Below are 25,590 nucleotides of genomic sequence, written 5' to 3'. Positions count from 1 at the left end.
ACGCGACCTCACGTTCGCATTGCACTGAAGCATTACTCTTACGAGAGCACGCTTCCATTGGCTGAGACACGTGATGAGAACTAGCGCAGCGAAGGGGATAAAATGTAAATATGAACGTATATATTTATGTGTTAATATATATATATATATATATATATATATACACATATTAACACATAAATATATATGTATAAGCAATATATTTACAGGGAACACACAGTCTGCATAGACCACAATGTGAAAGCACTTTTCAGTGCTGTTTTTTTTTTTTTCTAACAACCCTCACGTGAGAACTTTAGCCCCAAAAACTGCTTTGTGTTTTTTTTTTTTTTCTTCTTTTTTTTTTTTAAATAAGGGACCTCATATTATTTGGGGGGACATTTAAAACATTAACCAGAGGTCTGCCAAGGCTCTGGTTCATTTTTTGAGCCACTTGTAAAGGCTGGTTATTTATCGCAGAATTTGCCCGTTTGCAGGCTGATGATTAATAAGCGCTCCACTTGTAATCTTGCCCAATATCTTGTACTGCACTTGTTGTGATGTCATGGGAGATGCTAAATATTTTGAATGTTGCTATACAGGATACATACACAGGTACAGGTGACACTACAGATAGGGATTCTACAAAAGGCAATAAGAGATCATATTCTGTCTGATACATAAATACAGTTTGCTCCCAGATGCATGCTGGGTAGATACAACTAAAGAGTTTTTATGTGGTTACTCAGTATTGTTATCTCAGAGATCATATTAAAAGTTCATATTTCAGCCATTAGTTGGTTAGATAATGTCAGACCTGCTGATGTAGAAAACATATTTCAGTGACGTGTGCAATAAAAGAACACTCAAGTTAAAATTAAACTTTCATGATTCAGACAGAGCAGCAGTTTGAGTCACCAGCTCCTATTGAGCATGTGCAGGAATTTACAGAATATACGTATATGCACAGGTGGAAAAATATCACAATGGTTTACTAGTCAGGACTTAAAAGTTACTAGCCCAGAGGGAAAAGTTAGTAGTCCACTCAATGATAAAAATAGGAAAAAGTCAAGTTTCTAAGTCGTCCGGGACTAGTGGACCACTGGAAATTTCAAGCCCTGCGTATATGCATTTGTGATTGGATGATGGCTGTCACCTGATGCAGAGGGAGTGGATATAGACATAAATTTGAAATTTGTCAGAAAAAAATGTACTACTCTTTTGAAGTTTAGTCTAAGGGCCGGATTTAACAAGCAGTGCTGCCAGCATTGCTGCAGAGGTTAAAGGGGTGGGGGGTTCAGCCTGTCAGTGCTCAGACCATACGCCGCACACTGCATCAAATTGGTTTGCATGGCTGTCATCCCAGAAGGAAGCATCTTCTAAAGATGATGCACAAGAAAGCCTGCAAACAGTTTGCTGAAGACAAGCAGACTAAGGACATGGATTACTGGAACCATGTCCTGTGGTCCGATGAGACCAAAATAAACTTATTTGGTTCAGATGGTGTCCAGCGTGTGTGGCAGCAAAAAGGTAAGGAGTACAAACACAAGTGTGTCTTGCCTACAGTCAAGCATGGTGGTGGGAGTTTCATGGTCTGGGCCTGCATGAGTGCTGCCGGCACTGGGGAGCTACAGTTCATTGAGGGAACCATGAATGCCAACATGTACTGTGACATACTGAAGCAGAGCATGATCCCCTCCCTTCTGAGACTGGGCCGCAGGGCAGTATTCCAACATAATGACCCCAAACACACCTCCAAGACGACCACTGCCTTGCTAAAGAAGCTGAGGGTAAAGGTGATGGACTGGCCAAGCATGTCTCCAGACCTAAACCCTATTGAGCATCTGTGGGGCATCCTCAAACGGAAGGTGGGGGAGCGCAAGGTCTCTAACATCCACCAGCTCTGTGATGTCGTCATGGAGGAGTGCAAGAGGACTCCAGTGGCAACCTGTGAAGTTCTGGTGAACTCCATGCCCAAGAGGGTTAAGGCAGTGCTGGAAAATAATGGTATCCACAAAAAATATTGACACTTTGGGCCCAATTTGTACATTTCCACTTAGAGGTGTACTCACTTTTGTTGCCAACGGTTTAGACATTAATGGCTGTGTGTTGAGTTATTTTGAGGGGAAAGCAAATTTACACTGTTATACAGGCTGTACACTAACTACTTTACATTGTAGCAAAGTGTAATTTCTTCAGTGTTGTCACATGAAAAGATATAATAAAATATTTACAAAAATGTGAGGGGTGTACCCACTTTTGTGAGATACTGTATATATACATCAGATATATATTTAAATATCTCTTTAAGAATTAAAAAAAAACATATTCTGCTATGTGCAGAACATTGCATTATGAAATATACAATATTATCTTCTTATGTTGCGCTTTTAAGTAACCGTGATCGTGTTTGCGCAACTTGAGGATGTTAGGTATTTTTAAAACTTTTTCGTCTCCATTGAAGTCTACGGGGGAATGCGATTTCGTGTTTAAAACTTCTCAAAGTCTATTTGTTACCGCAAATTTTCAAACACGAGAGCGCAGACTTTTTACTTTCATCTTTTAATACAAGCCCAAAAAAAATGTACTTATAGTGATGTTAACGCTTAAAGGGACAGTCTAGGCCAAAATAAACTTTCATGATTCAGATAGAGAATGTGATTTTAAACAATTTTCTAATTTACTTTTATCACCAATTTTGCTTTATTCTCTTGGTATTCTTAGTTGAAAACTTAAACTAGGAGATATATGCTAATTTCTTAGACATGAAGGCCAGCTCTTTTCAGATTGCATTTTAACAGTTTTTCACCACTAGAGTGTGTTAGTTCACGTATTTCATATAGATAACACTGTGCTTGTGCACGTGAAGTTATCTGGGAGCAGGCACTGATTGGCTAGACTCCAAGTCTGTCAAAAGAACTGAAAAAAGGGGCAGTTTGCAGAGGCTTAGATACAAGATAATCACAGAGGTTAAAAGTATATAAATATAACTGTGTTGGTTATGCAAACCTGGGGAAAGTGTAATAAAGGGATTATCTATCTTTTAAAACAAAATAAATTCTGGTGTAGACTTTCCCTTTAAACGTAAGCACAAACTATCGCTCCACTCGTAGTCTAGTCATAATGGGTTACAGACTACAAATAGTGTGTCACACTATTTATAATGTAACTTGGCAACTCTGCTATGTCAGTCCATGCTGGTGAATGTTTTTAGATACATAAATTACCTTTTAATACATCATTTGTAAATGAAAGGAGAGAGGAACTGTATATTCCACAACAGATTTCTCTATGCAGCATACTTGTTGTGATGTCATTGGAGATGTAAAACATTTTGAATGTTGCTATACAAGATATATACACATGTACAGGTGACGAGCGGCCAGCAGGGGACATGCTTTCTCTCCCATAATGCTATGTGCACAAAAACTGGTTATTCCAGCTGTCTGTTTCCATGCTGGATCTTGCAACAAGTCCGAGTGTGTAACTCTCATTCCTGTGACCCTTTCAGGTAAATAACTGCCCCTGGCCTATAAATAGTTAAATCATACTGGATTGTGGGAAACATTGGGATTCGTGGAAGCCTGAGACGAATCTGAGCTTGTTTTTGTCACATGGCTGACGGTACAAAGTGGAGATCACCTGGGGTGATAAATACTGAGACTTTATCTGCTTCCTGTAGACACTGAATATATTAACTATAGGTGCTTTAAATACAGAAAGAGTATCCATGGAACAGTCTTAGATAAAAAGATCTGCACACAGAAGACTATTGTAATGATATTTAAATGGTAACTTTGTAGCACAGTGTGTACTGTTTTGCAGGCAAGGGACATACCCCTTTAAAATTAAGCCTCTTAAAGGAATAGTCTAGTCAAAATTAAACTTTAAGGATTCAGACAGAGCAGAAATTTTAAGCAACTTTCTAATTTATTCCTATTATCAAATTTTCTTCGTTCTCTTGCTATCTTTATTTGAATATAAGCTTAAGAGCCGGCCCATTTTTGGTTCAACACCTGGGTAGCGCTTGCTGTTTGGTTGGCTATATTTAGACACCAATCAGAAAGTGCTACCCAGGTGCTGAACCTAAAATAGGACAGCTCCTAAGCTTACATTCTTGCTTTATCAAATAAAGATACCAAGAGAACAAAGAAAAATTGATAATATGAGTAAATTAGAAAGTTGCTTAAAATCGCTGCTCTATCTGAATCATGAAAGTTTAATTTTGACTAGACTATTCCTTTAAGCTTTTTCATCTTATTGACTGTAGACATATGCGTTTCGTTCCAAATCGAAATTTGGCTGAATTCGGAGATTCGGATCGATTTGAATTTCCGAATTACAATAGCAACGAATATATCCAAATACATCCAAATTTATTTGAATCCAAATGAATCCGAAAACGAATGCATTCAAATGTATCCAAATTCGAATCGATCCGAATAAATTTGAATCGGTCCGAAATTATTTTGTTCGCTGCTCACAAGTCTAATTGACTGTGCTATGGCCAGTTAGAGACAGCTAACAATGAACTGATCAAGAAATCACTGCATAGAATATTGTAGGGTCAGGGCATTGGAAAAAAAATCTGCTGAAATAATAAGTGCATTACAGTTTTTCTTACATATAGATTTTATGGACCTATTTTTTATTTTTTATTTAATGTAGCTTCATTTTTTTATTTTAATGTTTTCTATAGACAAGAGAATTAACCAATTAGTTCTCCATATTCATTTATATATATATATATATATATATATATATATATATATATATATATATATATATATATATACTAGTCCTAAAGCCCGTTTACACGGGCCATTTTTTGCAGTACAGCGGTCCCACCCCTTGCTCTCTCTCTCCCCCTCTCTTTTGTGCTCTCTCCCTCTCTCTTTTGTGCTCTCTCCCCCCTCTCTTTTGCTCTCTCTCGCTCCACCTCTCTTTTGCTCTCTATCTCTCCCCCCTCTTTTGCGCGCTCTCTCTCCCCCTCTCTTTTGCTCTCTCTCCCCTTCTCTTTTGCGCTCTCTCTTGCTCCACCTCTCTTTTGCTCTCTCTCCCCCTCTCTCTTTTGCTCCCTCTCTCCCCCTCTCTTTTGCTTTCTCTCCCACACTCTCTTTTACTCTCTCTCCCCCTTTTTTGCGCTCTCTCTCTCCCCCTCTCTTTTGCGCTCTCTCTCTCCCCCTCTCTTTTGCGCTCTCTCTCTCCCCCTCTCTTTTGCGCTCTCTCTCTCCCCCTCTCTTTTGCGCTCTCTCTCTCCCCCTCTCTTTTGCGCTCTCTCTCTCCCCCTCTCTTTTGCGCTCTCTCTCTCCCCCCCTCTTTTTGCTCCCTCTCTCTTTTGCTTCCTCTCTCCCCCTCTCTTTTGCTTCTCTCTCCCCCTCTTTTGCATTCTCACTCTCTCTCCCTCTCTTTTGCGCGCTCTGTCTCTCCCTCTCTTTTGCGCTCTCTCTCTCCCCCTCTCTTTTGCGCTCTCTATCTCCCTCTCTCTTTTGCGCTCTCTCTCCCCCTCTCTTTTGCGCTCTCTCTCTCCCTTTTTTTGCGCTCTCACCCTCTCTTTTGCGCTCTCTCTCTCCCCCCTCTCTTTTGCGCTCTCTCTCTCCCCCTCTCTTTTGTGCTCTCTCTCCCCCCTCTCTTTTGCGCTCTCTCTCCCCCCTCTCTTGTGCACTTTCTCTCTCTCCCCTCTCTTTTGCTCTGTCTCTCTCCCCTTTTTTTGCTCTCTATCCCCCCTCTCTATTGCTGTCTCTCCCCCTCTCTTTTGCTCTCTCTCCCCCTCTCTTTTTCTCTCTCTCTCTCCCCCTCTCTTTTGCTATCTCCCCCTCTCTTTTGCTCTCTCCCCCTCTCGTTTGCTCTCTCTTCCCTCTCGTTTGCTCTCTCGTTTGCTCTCTCTTCCCTCTCGTTTGCTCTCTCTTCCCTCTCGTTTGCTCTCTCTTCCCTCTCTTTTGCTCTCTCTTCCCTCTCTTTTGCTCTCTCTTCCCTCTCTTTTGCACTCCACCCTCTTTTTTGCTCTCTCTTCCCTCACTTTTGCTCTCCACCCTCTCTTTTGCTCTCTCTCCCCCCTCTCTTTTGCTCTTTCCCCTCTCTTTTGCTCTTTCTCCATCCCTCTCTTTTGCTCTCTCTCTTCCCCTCTCTATTGCTCTCTCTCCCCCTCTCTTTTGCTCTCTCTATTCCCCTCTCTATTGCTCTCTCTCCCCCCTCTCTTTTGCTCTCTCTCCCCCCTCTCTTTTGCTCTCCCCCTCTCTTTTGCTCTCTCTTCCCCCTCTCTCTCCCCCCTCTCTTTTGCTCTCTCTTCCCCCTCTCTCTCCCCCTCTCTTTTGCTCTCTCTATCCCTCTCTTTTTCTTACTCTTTCCTCTATTTTGCTCTTTCCCCTTTCTTTTGCTCTCTTTCCCCTCTCTTCTGCTCTTCCCCCTTAGCTCTTTCCTATCTCTTTTTGTCTTTCCCCCTCTCTTTCTATTTCTCTCCCCTCTCTCTGGCACTGACCGCGCCCAGCCATGCCCCTGCCACGCCCACCCACGCTCCCGCCCACGCCCACTTTCGCCCCACCGCCGCAAACAGCATGTCAGGTAAGGCCAGGTGTGTTTGTCCTCGTGCTGTCTCTACTGCGCATGACAGCTTCGGACAAACACACTTGGCCTTTTATATTATAGGATTTTTTTTTTTTAAATATATTGATATTTTTTTGTAGAAATAGAAGTTTAGAATGTTTTTGATTTACTGTTATTAAAGACGCCTGAGAATCTTTTTGCACCCAGAAAATAATCTTTGGACCTACAGAATATTACATAAAAACACAACGTAATAAGTGGTTTATGGCATCTGTAACAAATCTCTCTTAGTTACCTTACAATATTTATTACTGGATTTACTGCATAGTGCTGTACTTAAAGGGACACTGAACCCAAATGTTTTCTTTCATGATTCAGATAGAGCATGCAATTTTAAGCAACTTTCTAATTTACTCCTATTATCAAATTTTCTTCATTCTCTTGGTATCTTTATTTGAAAAGCAAGAATGTAAGTTTAGATGCTGGCCCATTTTGGGTAAACAACCTGGGTTGTTTTTGCAGATTGGTAGATAAATTCATCCACCAATAAACAAGTGCTATCCAGGGTTCCGATCCAAAAATTGGCTGGCTCCTTAGCTTAGATGCCTTCCTTTTCAAATAAAGATAGCAAGAGAACAAAGAAAAATTGATAATAGGAGTAAATTAGAAAGTTGCTTAAAATTGCATGCTCTATCTGAGTCATGAAAGAAAAAATGTGGGTTCAGTGTCCCTTTAAAGGGACATAAACCCACATTGTTTGTTTCATGATTCAGACAGAACATTCCATTTTAAACAATTTTCTAATTTACTTTTATTATCAAATGTTCATTGTTTTCTAGTTATCCTTTGTTGAAAAGCAGGAAGTTCAGGAGTGTGCACGCGTCTGCAGTACTATATGGCAGCAGTTTTGCAACAATGTATTACACTAGCACGTGCCCTAGATGGCAGCACTATTTCCTGTCATGCCGTGCTTCAGGCAAGTGCACGCTGCCTATCTAGATATTTGTTGGACAAATAATGACATGAGAACGACACACATTTGATAATAGAAGTAATTTTGAAACTTTCTAAAACTTGTGTTCTCTATGTGAATCCCGAAAAAAAATAATTGGGTTTCATGTCCCTTTAAAAGACCAATAAATACAGTAAAATTCCATGATTGACAAATGCATTTTAAATAAACAAATTTCAAAATCTCTTCATTTCCCTGCCACTGTATCATGTGACAGTTATCAGCCAATCACAGACTAATATATGTGTACACTGTGAACTCTTGCACATGCTCAGTAGGAGTTGGTGCATCAGAAAGTGTAAATATAAAAGACTGTGCACAATTTCATAATAGAAGTCATTTGGATTTTTTTTTTTTATTTCATGCTTTGTCTGAGTCATAAAATATTCATTTTGATTTGGGTGTCCCTTTAAGAGGGACACTATAAAAATAGGAAAATTGTTTCAACTCACATAAAACATCAAGTCACATGATTTGTTCTACACAAAGTCGCATGATTTGTGCTACAAAAAGTCACATGATGGCCTGATACTAAAAACTCTGCTGGGCCAGACATGAAATACTACAGCGACACTTCAATACAAAAAAAAGTATGTGACCCTGCGAGTTGCTTGATTTCTCTCATTGAAAGTAATGGAGCTCGCTGAAAGAGGAATCTTTGCTGGGGAGAGTAAAGTTAGCAGGAAGTAAAGGGTGCACTTTAAAAATTAAGTCCTGTAGCTAATACAAATCGGATTACTCTGCTTGCCATGTATAGTATTTTAAATCGCCTATTTTTGTATGCAGATGTTTTTTTATTACGGTAATAAGTGTTTTGCGTGTTTTGACACAACCTCACTAGCTTATAGTTTGCGAGATTTAGCCACCAATAAGGAAGCGTAACCCAGGTGCTGAACCAAAAATGGGCCGGCTCCTAAGCGTTACATTCCTGCTTTTTAAATAAAGATTGCAAGAGAACAAAGAAAAATTGATAATAGGAATAAATTAGAAGCTTAAAATTGATTATCTGTCGGAATCATGAAAGAAAACATTTGGGTTTAGTGTCCCTTTAAGTCCTGCATTACACACAATATGAATGTTTAGAAGCATTTAGAACTATCATTTTGTTATTTTGTTTTTACACACTAAGGGCATGCAAAGCCTCTTTTGCTTAACGTGTTTAACGTGTCTCCTTTGCTGTGCCCAAAAAGGGACGGATATACTGTATATGAGCCACTGCACTGATTAAGCAATCATTTTGTAGAAGGTTTTAAGTTTAAAGGGACATTATACACTAGATTTTTCTTTGCATAAATGTTTTGTGAATGATCCATTTATATAGCCCATACAGTTTTTTTTTTGTTGTAAAAATGGATAGTTTTGCATATTTTTAAATAACATTGCACTGATTTTCAGGCTCCTAACCAAGCCCCAAATTTTAGGAGAATACCGACGTATATCTACTCCAGCTTGCTCCTGTTTGTGTAAAGGTTCTTTTCATATGCAGAGGAAGGGGGAGGGGGAGTGTCTGCTATTTCCCACTTGCAGCGGGTGTTCCAGCCTAACCTTTTCAACTGAGTTATACTGGAAGCTTCTAAGTAAGTTTTTAAATGGTTTTAACTGGATTTTTATTTCAGTATCCATGCATATTCTTCTTTATAGTAGTGTCTATTAAGTGCAGTTATATGAAAATTGGAGTAAACTGTTCCTTTAAAGTTCTGCGGACTGCAGAATACACTCCAGCCTCTCTCAATACAGTAGGAGAAAAAAATAATAATTTGGGGTTGTTCTGTGGGTGAGGCCATGACCAGCATGGGTGTAGACTTAGGTGTTTGGGCTCATTAGATGGAGTTACAGGGACATGAAACATTTTTCTTTTATTATTCAGATGAAGAATACAATTTTAAAACAACTTTCCAATTTACTTCTATTATCTAATTTGCATCATTCTTTAGATTTCCTTAGTTGAAGAAATAACAATACACATCGGTGAGCCAATCACACAAGGCATCTATGTGCAGCCACCAATCAGCGACTACTGAGCCTATTAAGATATGCTTTTCAACAAAGGATTTGAAGAGAATGCAACAAATTGAATAGTAGAAGTAAATTGGACGGTTGTTTAAAATTGCATGTGCTTTCGGTATCATGAAAGAAAGAAAAATGTGGGTTTCATGTCCCTTTAAGACGGTTTATGGCTTCACTTTGGAAACTGGAACATTTATATTAAAGAGAAAGCTGCAATCCTGCAATATGTGGGATGGTTGTGAGCTCTGATCCTTCCACTTGACAGAACTATGGGTCTGATCTGCATTCAGATATGGGCATATCCAGGGCTGGCATGAAGTTGGCCAAAGGTCATGCAAGTTCAAAGGGGGCTCTGATGAATGTATTTATTTGTTCATGGTTAATATATATTATATGTAGGAAGGCCCTTCAACAGATATGTCTCCAAGCCTCACCCTTCAAATATGTGCTAGTTATAAACAGTGTATAATAAAATATTGAAGCTTGCAGATAAACATAGTAACATAGTAGATGAGGTTGAAAACAGACAGAAGTCCATCGAGTTCAACCTATATACCAGGTAGCCCTCAGTTTACGCCGGGGTAAGGTTCCAGAAGGAATGGTTGTAAATCGAAACTGTTGTAAATTGAAACCCAGTTTATAATGTAAGTCAATGGGAAGTGAGGGAGTTAGGTTCCAGGCCCCTCTCAAAATTGTCATAAGTAACACCTAATACATTATTTTTAAAGCTTTGAAATTAAGACTTTAAATGCTAAACAGCATTATAAATCTAATAAAATAATCACACAACACAGAATATATAATTAAACTAAGTTAAATGAACAAAAACATTTGCTAAACAGCATTATAAACCTAATAAAATAATCACACAACACAGACTTCACTTGCATTTTTCTGCAAACCGTTCTTTCAATGCATTCCAATCTGGACTGATTTATAGACAGGAAGATCTTGTTCCTTTGAAATCTGCTCGATAGTTCAAGTCTGGTTAAACTGATTAATTTCAGCTTGCTTGGCTTTGCTGCAACACAAGCGGACAGCTCCACCTACTGGCTATTTTCATAAATGCATAAATGCACTGCTTCTTTAAATGCTTTTCAATATCAGTCACATGACTGGAAAAAAAGGTTGTTATTCTGAAACGGTGTAAATTGAACCGTTGTAAACCGAGGGCCATCTGTACAGTCATATGCAAAAGTTTAAGCACCCCCGACAATTTCTATGATTTTCAATCCTATATAATAAAAGGCCAAGTGTGTTTGTCTGAAGCTGTCATGCGCAGTAGAGACTGCGCACGAGGACAAACACACCTGGCCTTCTAACTGTCTAGATGACTTCCCCCGGCGTCGCGTGTGGTGGTGTGGGCGTGGCCAAGCGTGACATGGGCGGAGCTGGGCGTGGCCGACCTTGACACGGGCGGGGCTGGACAGGGCCAGATGCCGGGTGTGTGGCTGTGCACAGTGAGACGGTGATTCATAAGACAGAGAGCTCTAAAAAGAAGGGGATAGTGAGAGCAGAAGAGGGGGATAAAGAGATTGGGGAGTGTGATGAGAGCAGGATGTGATGTCACTAGTATGTGGGCGGGGCTTAGGTCCGGTGTCTGTGTCGCAGTTAGTTTAGTACAATCAACCTGACTAGATGTGTATTGTTATGCTCTGCAATAAAATAGAGTTGTACCATCATTGCTGTGTCCTGCATATGTCCTGCATCTCATGACATGGTGTCAGAAGTTCTGGACTGCGCTTCTGTTCCTGATCGATTGCAATGTCAAAGTTTACCCCACCTGAGCCTTTTGACTTTTCTCAGCCTGCAGCTTGGCCCACATGGCGTCAGCGGTTTCAGCGCTTCAGGATTGCATCCAAACTGAACAAGGAGAGTGGTGAAGTACAAGTTAATTCTCTTTTATACTCTATGGGGAAAGATGTAGAGCCAGTGTTCAATGCTTTTACTTTTGAAGAAGGGGAAGAAGTTAACTTTGATATAGTTATGGATAAACTCAGTGCCCACTTTGTGCCCAAAAGAAATGTGATTCATGAGAGAGCTTGTTTTCACAAACGTAATCAGCGTGTGGGAGAATCTGTGGAGTCATTTGTGCGCAGTCTGTATGAATTAGCTGAATTCTGTGAGTTTGGTGTTGCTAAATAAGAGCAAATCAGAGACAGAATAGTTATTAGAATTGCAGATGCTGAAGTCTCCCTGAAGTTGCAGTTAGAGCCTGATTTAATGTTAGATGGGGCTATTAGGATGGCCCGCCAGAGTGAACTGGTGAAAAAGCAAAGTGCTGATCTGAGGTCTGAGAGTATTGTGGATGAAGTGCAACAGTCTAGGAAAATTACTAGTGAAAGGCACAGTGTGAGCGGTAGATCTAAAGTACTGGAAAGGCCTAGAAGTGGATGGGCGCAACATGGCCGATGCACACGGTGCTACCGGGCTCATGATCAGAGTACTATATGCCTGGCCAGAGATAAAAGATGCAGAAAATGTAACAGAATAGGCCATTTTGAAGTGGTGTGTAAAACTGAATACATTAAGGAGATGCAGGTGGACAGTGACCAGGAGGGTCAGGAAGTGTCTTTTGTGGGGTCTGTTGTGGAACGGACAAGCTCAGAGGAAGATTGGAAAGTTACTTTTACTGTAATGGGAGCCAAAGTTGATTTTAAGATTGACACAGGAGCAGATATCACTGTAATGTCTTTTGCTGAATTTATGAAACTGCCTCGACAGCCCCAGCTGGCGAAGGTTACTACAAATGTCCATAGTCCTGGTGGCCGCATTGATTGTGTGGGGAAATTTCTTGCCAGCTTTGAGTACAAGCAAAGGAAGTTCACCATGTGGGTGCATGTGATCCGAGGTCAGTGTGTTAACAGTTTATTGAGCAGAAAAGCAGCCTGTGACTTGGGCCTCGTGGCCAGAGTGAATGAGATCTCTGAAGATATGTTTGGCGAGTTGGGCCTACTGAACTGCAAACCTGTCCGTATAGCACTTAAAAGTGACGCAGTCCCATACAGTATTTCTACTCCTCGTAGAATTCCGTTCCCGCTCATGCCTCAAGTGGAGAAAGAGCTCATGCGCATGAAGTCTATGGGGGTTATTGAAGAGGTTGTTGAAGCAACTGATTGGTGTGCCCCCATTGTTCCAGTTGCAAAGAAAAACGGAAAGGTGCGCATCTGTGTGGACCTGAAAAGGTTGAATGAGGCAGTGAAGAGGGAGAGATTTGTGCTGCCGACATTGGAAGATATAGCCCCGAAGTTGGCTGGGGCGAAGTTCTTTTCCACATTAGACGCTTCTAGCGGCTTTTGGCAGATCCCCCTGGATCCAAAGTGCCGCAAACTGACTACCTTTATCACACCGGTAGGTCGGTTCTGCTTCTGCAGACTCCCCTTTGGGATATCCTCCGCTCCTGAAATCTTTCAAAGGGAAATGAGTTCTCTCCTGAGTGGCCACGTGGGCACAGCGGTCGTCATGGACGACATTCTAGTGTATGGGTCTACAGTGGAGGAGCATGATCAGCGTTTGAGTTGTGTGCTGCAGGCTATCAAAGAGTCTGGGCTGAAGCTGAATAAAGAAAAATGCCATTTTAGGAAAACTGAATTATGCTACTTTGGGCATATCATCAACGGGGATGGCATCAAGCCGGACCCCGAGAAAATTCGGGCTATTGAACAGATGAAAAGCCCTTCTGATGTACATGAGCTGAGACAGATATTGGGCCTTGTAAATTACGTGGGCAAGTTTCTTCCAGATTTATCTACAGTTTTACACCCTATCACAGAGTTGCTTAAGAAAGATGTTGCCTGGGTCTGGGGACCCTCACAGGAAAAAGCGTTCCTGCATGCCAAGTCACTGCTGGGGTCTGCCCCAGTGCTGGGGTTCTACGACCCTTCAAAAAAGACTGTGGTTAGTGCTGATGCAAGCAGTTATGGGTTGGGGGCTGCACTCCTGCAGTTGAATGACAACAAACTACAGCCCATCGCCTACTGTTCCCGCACACTGACGGCTGCGGAGTCAAAATACGCTCAAATTGAGAAAGAGTGCCTGGCTGCAGTTTGGGCCTGTGAGCGCTTTCAGCGTTATCTAGTGGGTTTGGAGAAATTTAGTCTGGAAACTGACCACAAACCGCTAGTCCCTCTAATCAATTCTTATGACATTGACAAAACACCCTTGAGATTCCAGAGACTTTTAATGAGACTGCTCAGGTTCAATGTTCAGGCAGTGCATGTGCCGGGGAAACAACTGGTTGTGGCGGATACACTATCCAGGCTCCCGCTGGCTGCTGCTGAAGAATCCTCCACAGAATCGGATGTGAAAGTGTATGTTGATTCAGTTCTGGCCTCTAAGTCCATTTCTTCAAGGAAACTGGAAGAGATAAAGAAAGAGACATATTTGGACACAGATCTGCAAGAAGTTATAAGGTACATAAAAGATGGCTGGCCCAAGAGCCGGGCAGCCTGGATGTCTTTAAATGCTTACCAGCCAGAGAGGTCGCAGCTCACGGAGCTGGAGGGGTTGGTGCTGTTCCAAGACCGCATTGTAATTCCTGTTAGCATGAGGAAGGAGATGTTAAACAGGATTCATGATGGCCACCTAGGCATTACAAAGTGCAGAGAAAGGGCAGCTACAGCTGTGTGGTGGCCTGGGATCAGTTCCGACATTGCAAATCACGTGTCTAAATGTGCCTTTTGCCGGGAACGCCGGCCTACTCAGAGAAGGGAGCCCTTGATGTCTACTCCGCTGCCTGCGGGGCCGTGGCAGAAAATAGCTGCTGATTTGTGTGAACTGCACGGGAAAAGGTTTCTTGTTGTGATCGACTACTATTCCAGGTATTTGGAAATTGCACCCCTGAATGATATCACAAGTCAGGCCGTTATCATTCGCCTGAAGAGCTTGTTCGCCCGCTGGGGCATTCCAATGGAGCTGGTGAGTGATAATGGTATGCAGTTCGCTTCTACAGAGTTCAGTGCTTTCAGCAGGGAATATGATTTTGTACATTCCACGTCAAGTCCACATTATCCGCAGGCCGACGGAATGGCTGAAAGGGCAGTTCAAACAACAAAATTCATTCTAAAGCAATCTGAGCCGTACCTAGCCCTCTTGTCATACAGGGCGACGCCCATTCAAGCCACCGGAACTGAAAGCGGGCCAAAGTGTCAGAATTAAACTGGATGATGAGAAGAAATGGAAGACGCCTGCTACGGTAGTGGGCCGCTCTCCAGAACCAAGGTCTTACACAGTCCTTACAGAGGGAGGGACGGTTACACGCCGTAACCGAAGACATCTTCAGCCTGTACCTGAGAGTCTGGAACCGGATACCTCAGTACCACCGCCGGTGGGATCCCCTGTTCTAAGAGAGGTGCCTTCCCCTCAGCAAGATCACAGTGGGGATATATCTTTGCCTCCAGCAGACTCTTGTTCACCATCTTCTGTATCAGAGGACAGTTCATGCAAAGTTACATCAAGCGGAAGAGTGGTGAAACTTCCGGCCCGATACAGGGACTGACTTTAGCTAGAACAGTGACCGGAAGTATGGGCAGAATAATCCCATGGTCACTGTGGACTAGGGTAGTCTACCCCGATGTCCAAGTCAGGATGTAATTTATTTGTTCATGTTTTCTAATCTATCTGTTTTTATAATGTTCAAAAACAAAAATGTTGTTGTATACCCTGTTGGTGTACCTTGTTATTTATTATATGCAAATGTATGCTTTGCCTTTGAAAAAGGGGAAGATGTGATGAGAGCAGGATGTGATGTCACTAGTATGTGGGCGGGGCTTAGGTCCGGTGTCTGTGTCGCAGTTAGTTTAGTACAATCAACCTGACTAGATGTGTATTGTTATGCTCTGCAATAAAATAGAGTTGTACCATCATTGCTGTGTCCTGCATATGTCCTGCATCTCATGACAGGGAGAGTGAGCAAAAGAGATTGGAGATAGCACAAAAGAGAGAGGGGAGAGAGAGCACAAAAGAGAGAGGGGAGAGAGAGCACAAAAGAGAGAGGGGAGAGAGAGCACAAAAGAGAGAGGGGAGAGAGAGCACAAAAGAGAGAGGGGAGAGAGAGCACAAAAGAGAGAGGGGAGAGAGAGCACAAAAGAGAGAGGGGGAGAGAGAGCACAAAAGAGAGATGGGGAGAGAGAGCACAAAAGAGAGAGGGGGAGAGAGAGCACAAAAGAGAGAGGGGAAAAGAGAGGGGAGAAAGAGAGAGCAAAAGAGAGGGGAGAAAGAGAGAGCAAAAGAGAGGGGATATAGAGAGAGAGCAAGGGGTGGGACCGCTGTACTGAAAAAAATGGCCCGTGTACACGGGCTTTAGGACTAGTTATAAATAATTGGGTGTTTGGATCAGCAATTTCATCTTGATCTATCAAATAACTGAAGGACACAGTAATATTTCAGTAGTGAAATTAGGTTTATTGGATTAACAGAAAATGTGCAATATGCATCCAAACAAAATTAGACAGGTGCATAAATTTGGGCACCCCAACAGAAATATTGCATCAATATTTAGTAGAGCCTCCTTTAGCAGAAATAACAGCCTCTAGACGCTTCCTATAGCCTGTAATAAGTGTCTGGATTCTGGATGAAGGTATTTTGGACCATTCCACCTTGCAAAACATCTCCAGTTCAGTTAGGTTTGATGGTTGCCGAGCATGGACAGCCCACTTCAAATCACCCAACAGATTTTCAATGATATTCAGGTCTGGGGACTGGGATGGCCATTCCAGAACATTGTACTTGTTCCTCTGCATAAATGCCAGAGTAGATTTTTAGCAGTGTTTTGGGTATTTGTCTTGTTGAAATATCCAGCTTCGGCGTAACTTCAACTTTGTGACTGATTCCTCAACATTATTCTCAAGTATCTGCTGATATTGAGTGGAATCTATGCAACCCTCAACTTTAACAAGATTCCCAGTACCGGCACTGGCCACACAGCCCCACAGCATGATGGAACATCCACCAAATGTTACTGTGCGTAGCAAGTGTTTGTCATGGAACGCTGTGTTCTTTTGCTGCCATGCATAGTGCCCCTTGTTATGACCAAATAACTCAATCTTTGTTTCATCAGTCCACAGCACCCTCTTCCAAAATGAAGCTGGCTTCCCCAAATGTGCGTTTGCATACCTCAAGCGACTCTGTTTGTGGCGTGTGCGCAGAAAAGGTTTCTTCCGCATCACTCTCCTATACGCTAAATTGTTCAACGATGCACAGTTACACCATCTGCAGCAAGATAATGTTGTAGGTCTTTGGAGGTGGTCTGTGGGCTGTTTTTGACCTCTCTCCCCATCTCCAGATGAACTTAAATTAATTACATTAAAAGGAGACCCATTTAATAAAATCAATCATATCCATGAATTCTGTTTCTAGCCAGAAATGTATCCAAACAATTTTAAAATGTATCTAGTGTATTGGCATTCACTACCTCCTTTGGTAATGATTTCCACAATTTTATTGCTCTTACAGTGAAAAAAACGTTTCCGTTGCAGCCAGCCTTAAACTGTGTCCTCTTGTCATAAACAATTTTCTTGGAATAAACAGAGCTTCCGCCATCTCTGTATATGGGCCTTGAATATATTTATATAAAGTAATCTTGTCACCTCTCAAGTGCCTTTTTTTTCTAGAGAAAACAGACTCAGTTTGGCTAGCCTCTTCTCATAGCTTAAATTCTCAATTAAAGACTGTCATTTATTATTTTAATAGGTATGCCAGGGAATGGGATCTCCCCCAACTAAGCGACATAAATCATTGGTGTCCAGTCAAGACTTACCTATATCCAGTGCTGCCATACCCAGGGGACCTGAACCTCTATTCGTGGATACCAACTTTCCTCAGGATGAAGCTCTCCAGGTGCCTGGAGTGGAGTGGAGAAGACCTAAGGTACAACCATTCCATTAATTTTCCTATAATATAATCTGTAACGTATTTATTTTTATTCTATCTATCCATCTATACATAAAAAGTTGTTTTAGTAGATAGATAGAAAAATCATTTTTTATGACAAATAGGAACCAAAAGGTTTTGTGAGCTCATATTTGTCTCTGAAGTGTAATCTAAATTAATTCTCTAGAGTCTTATACAAATCCCAGACATTATTTAATTACTTTACAGTCTTTAACTTTATCACTTCTATAGGATATTTATTCCTCAAATCAACCACCCTTTCTGTAAAGTAGTGCTTATACAAATTACTACTGAACCTGGTACCCTCCAAGTTGAGATCATGACCTATTGTGTCATGTATATATGAAGGTATCTATCATACCACCTCTCTCCCTTCTCTCCTCTCATCTATTTTCTGAATATTAAAAGGGACAGGAAATCCAAAAATGTTCTTTCACGATTTGGATAAAACATACAATTTTAAACAACTTTCCAATTTACTTCTATTTTTAACTATGCTTCATTCTCTTGTAACCCTTTGCTGAAGGAACAGCATTGCTCTACTGGCAGATAACTGCACTCATCTAGTTAGACAAACACAAGAAACAAATGTGTGCTAGCACCAATCAGCAGCAGCTCCCACTAGTGTAGGATATGTGCGTATTCATTTTTTTAACAAGGGATACCAAGAGAACGAAGCACATTTGAAAATAGAAGTGAATTTAAAAGTGTCTTAAAATGACTTGCTCTATCGGAATCATGCAAGTTTAATTTTGACTTTCTATTCCTTTAAGACCATGAAGTCTTTCATTATACATTTTATTGTTTAGATAATGTATCAATTTTAGTAGCCCACTAAACCTTTTCTACTTTATTTATATTCCTTTGGAGACATGGTCTCCAGAACTGTATACATCACAAGGGTTATACAGTACATGACTTGCCTATAGTATACTTGGTGCATAGCTAATGGATTCTCTCCTGCAGGAAATCTGTGCCTGTCCTCGATTTGTCATTGATGGAGCCACCAGGATGGATGTTTGCCAGGGAAGGCTCAGTAAGTGCAATTTCAGAGGGAGATATCCTTGTGTTTTGACAGAAAACCCCCACTATAAATGTTCCATAAGGTGTCTCATATACTGTAGGGCGTTTATAACAGGAAGGCTATCAGGCCACTTGGCTGGGTACTCCAAGTATGGATATTTTATAGGGCATTGAGATAACATGTTTCTGAGAGAGTGTGGATTGACCTTTGTAATATGTTCTTATTCTTGACTGACCCGCAAGATTGTGTGTTTCCAGAGAATGTTTTACTTAACATTGTGATAAATCCACCATTTTTTGGTATGATATTTTGCCTTAGCAGCTGGTGACCTGGTCTAACTGATGGACTCACATAGATGTCAATGTTACAGAAGTATTTGACAGAGTATACTCCTGGCTAATGGACAATTTGTTTCTCTGGGCCTATCCCCAGAATGGTTGAACCAGTTCTTGTTTGGAAGTGTGTATTTCTGGGGGATAGGACCTGACTGCATTTCGTTTAAAGGTTCCGTTAGAATCGGGTAACTTAGGGTGCTACTTCGGTTTGTCACCTTATATCCAGCCGATTTCTGGACACTTTTTAAATAGGTGTGGTGTGGGTGTGACATGGGCATGGTTTTGGGTGGGCTTTGCACGACCTGAATAAAATATTGTATTTTAAAATGTATGGCCTGCCATTAAAGAATTGAGTGTTATAACACTGTCACACACATTATACACACACACACAAACACTGTCACACACACACAAACACTGTCACACACATTACACACACACAAACACTGTCACACGCACAAACACTGTCACACACATTATACACACACACACAAACACTGTCACACACACACAAACACTGTCACACACACACAAACACTGTCACACACATTATACACAGACACAAACACTGTCACACACAAACACTGTCACACACATTATACACACACACAAACACTGTCACACACACACAAACACTGTCACACACACACAAACACTGTCACACACATTATACACACACACAAACACTGTCACACACACACAAACACTGTCACACACATTATACACACACACAAACACTGTCACACACATTACACACACACAAACACTTTCACAGTGGAGTCCCTTAGAAGCTGCAAAACAATATTAGGCTGGAATGGGGCGACTTATATTCCCAGCAATAATCTAACCCAGGGACCAAAAAAATAAAAATAAATGCCCAGTCCACACATTTTTCTGTCTCAGCAGAAAGTTTGATGTTAATGACTGGTCTCACATCTGCCTCTTTTTTGTCCCCCTGAAAGGATGCAAGAAACTGTTTCAACAGCATTAGAAAGTCTTCACAAATTTTTCAAATTCCTACCTTAGTAACAGATGGATTGCCTGGCTGACTTGCTGTCCCTCTGCACCTACTGTGCGTACTAGACACGTGCACTCGCTTGGATGCGTGCGCACACCTAAGATAACACCCACCGCCACCTCCTCTCAGTTCAGACAACACTAACAAGACTGCTTGGCTGCTGACAAACAGCACAAGTACCCTCCCCACTCCTCCATGGTCCAACCCCCTCTGCTAACATTAAGTAGTTTACCCGGCCAGCAGTTAACGTTTTCAGGGTACTCTGCTGTGCAGCGGTCGTTGCGTTCAGGAGAGCTGCCGGGACATGAGCAATTAGTTCTGGGACCCGGGCAGTGACGTGCGGTGGGGTTAGTGGCTGGTGAGGCAATGACATATATATATATATATATATATATATATATATATATATATATATATATATATAGATACGTTGATTGGAGTAGCCGTGTTAGTCCAGAGATTTAGATATCAAAATAACAAGAGTATTGCATTATTATCATCTTATAAGTGTATAGTTAGTCCAATAAAAAAGTATCATTGCTCAATGCAATACTCTTGTTATTTTGCGTGGCCGGACTTTTGGCCGACGGACACTTGGCCGACGGACACTTGGCCGACGGACACTTGGCCGACGGACATTTGGCCAAAACACAAGTGGCTGTCACATAACAGTCCGGCCACGAGATAGATAGATTTGATAGATAGATAGATAGATACATAGATTAGATAGATAGATCAATAGATGCAATAGATACATTTGATAGATACGATAGATAGATAGATTTGATAGATAAATAGATAGATTTGATAGATAGATAGTTTCCCAGACAGAGAATTACAAAACGTGCGGCCTAGGACCCATGGTAAGGTTCCCAGAGGCAGTTGCGGCGCCCGAGGCTGTGATTAGAACAGAGCACTCTGGAACGTATCTGCCCTCGGCCGAAATCGGAACATTCTTTAGCTTTCTGTCTGTCAGCCAAATGTCTGTCGGCCAAATGTCCGTCTGCCAAATGTCCTTCTGCCAAATGTCTTTCTGCATTTTGTCAGAGCACCGTTATTTTGAGATATATATATATATATATATATATATATATATATATATATATATATATATATATATATATATATATATATATATATATATATATATATATATATATTTCCATCTGGAAGTTGATTTGATTGTTTTGTGTTTTTCTAACCCTTCTAAAATTATGTTGAATGATCCTCACTTAAAGGCACAGTCTAGTCCATATTAAATGTTCATGAATCAGATATGGCATGCGACTTTAATTTTTTTTTCCAATTTACTAAGTAGGCTTGTATACTAATTCCTAAGCCCTTGAAGGCTGCCTCATATCAGAATGTATTTTACAGTTTTTAATAGCTTGCAAGCGTTAATTCCTGTATTCCATATAGATAACATTGTGCTCCTGCCCATGAAGTTACTTATGAGAGGGCACTGATTGGCTAAAATGCAAGTCTGTCAAAAGAACTGAAAGGGGGCAGTCTGCAGAGGCTTAGATATAAAAGGGGTAAAAAGTATATTAATATAACCTATCTTTTTAAACAATAAAAATTCCGGAGTAGACTGTCCCTTTTAATCTTAAAATAATGCCTTAAAACTGAAACATATCTGATTATTTTTCTCTCTTGTTTTATCAATCCATGTTTATCAAGAGTAAAGACACATATTTATTTCACATTTCTTTTAATTTTATATGGAAAATGTATATAGTGCACTTTGAAAACATTTCTACACTAAGGATATTTGCCACTCAAAAGGTTGTGGAATAATACTGATTTATATCTGTATTATATCTTAACCTCCTCAGTGCCATATAAATCAGTGGACATCCACATGTATACACACAGGAAACCCCAAACATTCACATACAGGCACCTACATACATCTAAATTCATTCAAGCAGGCACCTAGATGTATCCACATGCACACACACACAACACACACCTATTGACATTCACATGCACACACATAATGCATACACAAACGCCTGATACCCACAAGCACATGTACATAGGACGTGTGTTGTGTGTGTATATAGGAACATATACAAACAGGCATTCAGAGACAAAGACACATAACTTCAAGCAGGCATCACGTGTGCACAAACAAATACAAAGTCAAGCACCATAATACACAGACAAGCAACAAGAGGCACTCACATGCATGAACAGAGTCCCAAGTTCCCAACATCTACACTTAAACATGAACTCACAGACATTCACATGTGCACACACAAAGGCTCTTACATGCACACACAAAGGCTCCTACATGCACACACAAAGGCTTTTTCATGCACACACACCACATACATCCACATATACCCTCTAACACAAAACATATGCACAGGAAACCACACATTTTGAGGTGGACCTTGGAAGCTTTGGGGTAAAATGTGTTATTGGGATTTTTATAATACTAACAGTTTACTCAAGGCCCAGGTATAGCAACCTGCCTCTTTTAAAAATGCTATACTTAGTAAAAAACAAATATATAAACTGTATATAACAGTATACATGTATATAAACATACTCTGTACTGTATATACACACATAGATACACAGTCACACATATATTCTCACACACACTCGTTATACATGCATATAAACATACTCATTTATAACACACACAGATACATACATGCTGTAACACAAACTACAAATGAAAACATTTAGTAATAAGTATGTTATGTTGCTTCATACATTTGATGAAATAATCTGCCATTTAGTGGTTTAAAAACCAAGTAATGTAAGAAATTTAAATTTGTATTTTTACTAAATAGATCAACTCTTGACCAATAAGAGCTACAATGATATGTTCATTATAAATTACTTGTTTCCCTTAAGAGATCTTAATTATTAAGTAGCTATTTCACCACTGCCAGTAATAAGGTTAGAAAACCTGTTTCCAGCTCAAAATGACCAAAGCACTGCCAGGAAAATCACAGTGCCTGGCTTTAAGAAAGCTGACTATTTCAACTGTGCTCTAGATCAGATATCAGTGAAGGTACTTGAATAAAAATGCAAACAGAAAGATAAATGAGAAAATCCAACAACACTGAAACAAAAGAAAATACTCTTTTTGCAATTGAAAGTAGGGCTGGTCCTAATTTGGAGAGGAAAAGCTGCATTATTATACTCTGCAATCATATTAAAACAATTACTATTACAAAAACAATGTGCATAATTTAGGGTAAATAGTTTTAGTGTAAAGTAACTTACATAGTTAATCATATAACACAGCCCAAAATGTAAATCTGCTACTTCTGGTTACATTTATGCCTATGAGAAGGAAATCTCAAACTTTGGCAAATATTTCAGCCATTTCATGTCCTTATTTCTATATTTAATGTTACTTTTTTTAATTTAGCCTCAGACTTAGTAATTCCAGCAAACAACCAAAAAAGCTGTACTGAGCCATGTTGATAAAATGTGTGCTGGGTCACCATCTTTTAGCAGCACCATATGGCTTTTCTTATTGATAATGTCCTTCTATTCTACTGCTGTTGTACTACAGGTGACTGCTTCTCTATTTAGAGCAAATGAATAATTGTAATTTAGTGTAATTTAATAAGATGGCACATTTGTTTTAAGAAATAAAAGAAGTTTACTGTACAGTGACTGAAAAGTGACAGACAATGCAGGTGGGGGACAGAAAGTCATAGGAGGTGTTATATAGATATTCAGAGAGAGGGCTATACAGGTAAATATTAGTATGTTACCTCCTCGGCAGCAGTGGCATGATGGCAAACTCGTCCAGGTCCGGTCCTCATCGCTGCCGGTGGGAGGTGCGGCTCGGCAAACTGTCTGCAAGACTAGAAGTTAGTTGGCTAATGGCTGGGCTGGCTATATGTCTGACTGAGACAGAGAACTTCTTTACTAGTTTTCTCCTCCTCCGCAGTCTACTCCGCGCCAACCCCACCTCACCCACACATGGCAGCTCACTGGGGCGTCTCACTCCGCGCCTCTGTCTGTCGGCTCTTTCTTGCCCAAACAACTTGGTAGAGGGCACTGATTGGCTGGGCTGCTCTTCCAGAGGCTGATTACTGACATAGCCTCATTGAGCATATGGGCCGCACGAACTAAACGAGACATAAGCCTCAAGCACCACTGGGTGGCAGTGTCTAGATGCTCATTTGCTCACACATATCCATATTGCGCAATAGAGGGGGAGCTGAATGGCTAACAGCCTCTACTTCTTTGCGCAATATGGATATGTATGAAAATGGAATCTAATCGGTCCTCAACAAAATAGTTAACTGACTGTTTTGCCACAGGGGGTGGGGGGTAGGGGTTGGTACCTTAAGATACCCCAAAAAAATATTTAATAAAAAACTTTAAAAAAATATATTATTTTTTAAAAAACTGTAATTGCACTCATACGACAGGTGAGGCGCTGCCTCACCTGCCTCCTATGACTGCACGTCACTGGACCCGGGACATATCACTTCATTCCGGGGCTGTCCCGGTGATACCGGGGCGGGTGGCAACCCTAATGCTACTGAAGATCGATTGACTTTTGGATGGTTTCATCATTATAGCCCTGTTACATAGTTAATTAAATAATAATATAGGTTAAAAAAGGTATATTCAGATCTCATTACTGTATCACACTGTGTACATATACATGTGTCTATCTTATATCTGTAGGTATAATCAGATCTCATTACTATATCACACTGTGTACAAATACATGTGTCTTTACCTTATATCTGTAGGTATAATCAGATCTGATTACTTTATCACACTGTGTACATATATATGTGTCTTTATCTTATATCTGTAGATATAATCAGATCTCATTACTTTATCACATTGTGTACATATACATGTGTTTTTACCTTATATCTGTAGGTATAATCAGATCTCATTACTGTATCACACTGTGTACATATACATATGTCTGTATCTTATATCTGTAGGTATAATCAGATCTCATTACTGTATCACACTGTGTACATATACATGTGTCTGTATCTTATATATGTAGGTATAATCAGATCTCATTACTGTATCACATTGTGTACATATACATGTGTCTGTATCTTATATCTGTAGGTATAATCAGATCTCATTACTGTATCACATTGTGTACATATACATGTGTCTTTATCTTATATCTGTAGGTATAATCAGATCTCATTACTTTATCACACTGTGTACATATACATGTGTCTGTATCTTATATCTGTAGGTATAATCAGATCTCATTACATTATCACACTGTGTACATATACATGTTTATTTATCTTATATATGTAGGTATAATCAGATCTCATTACTTTATCACACTGTGTACATATACATGTGTCTTTATCTTATATATGTAGGTATAATCAGATCTCATTACTGTATCACATTGTGTACATATACATGTGTGTTTATCTTATATCTGTAGGTATAATCAGATCTCATTACTTTATCACACTGTGTACATATACATGTGTATTTATCTTATATCTGTAGGTATAATCAGATCTCATTACTTTATCACACTGTGTACATATACATGTGTCTTTATCTTATATATGTAGGTATAATCAGATCTCATTACTTTATCACATTGTGTACATATACATGTGTCTTTATCTTATATATGTAGGTATAATCAGATCTCATTACATTATCACACTGTGTATATATACCTGTGTCTTTATCTTATATATGTAGGTATAATCAAATCTCATTACTTTATCACATTGTGTACATATACATGTGTCTTTATCTTATATCTCTAGGTATAATCAGATCTCATTAC

General features: G+C 40.3%; 1 protein-coding gene across 1 annotated transcript in view; it reads left to right on the top strand.

Annotated features, from left to right (window-relative positions):
• Nucleotides 1-3,421: 3,421 nt before the first annotated feature.
• Nucleotides 3,422-25,590, top strand: part of LOC128666804 (calpain-1 catalytic subunit) — a 159,537-nt gene continuing 137,368 nt past the window's right edge. The window contains exons 1-3 of the mRNA XM_053721599.1: nt 3,422-3,490; nt 17,231-17,407; nt 18,398-18,467. Coding sequence (XP_053577574.1) covers nt 17,243-17,407; nt 18,398-18,467 — 235 coding nt within the window. The 5' untranslated portion in view covers nt 3,422-3,490; nt 17,231-17,242. The remainder of the gene's footprint in view (nt 3,491-17,230; nt 17,408-18,397; nt 18,468-25,590) is intronic.

This window comes from Bombina bombina, chromosome 7 (genome assembly GCF_027579735.1).
Source record: "Bombina bombina isolate aBomBom1 chromosome 7, aBomBom1.pri, whole genome shotgun sequence".
Classification (NCBI taxonomy): Eukaryota; Metazoa; Chordata; class Amphibia; order Anura; family Bombinatoridae; genus Bombina; species Bombina bombina.
The sequence above is the reverse complement of the archived record's forward strand: the minus strand, read 5'-3'. Positions and strand labels throughout refer to the sequence as shown.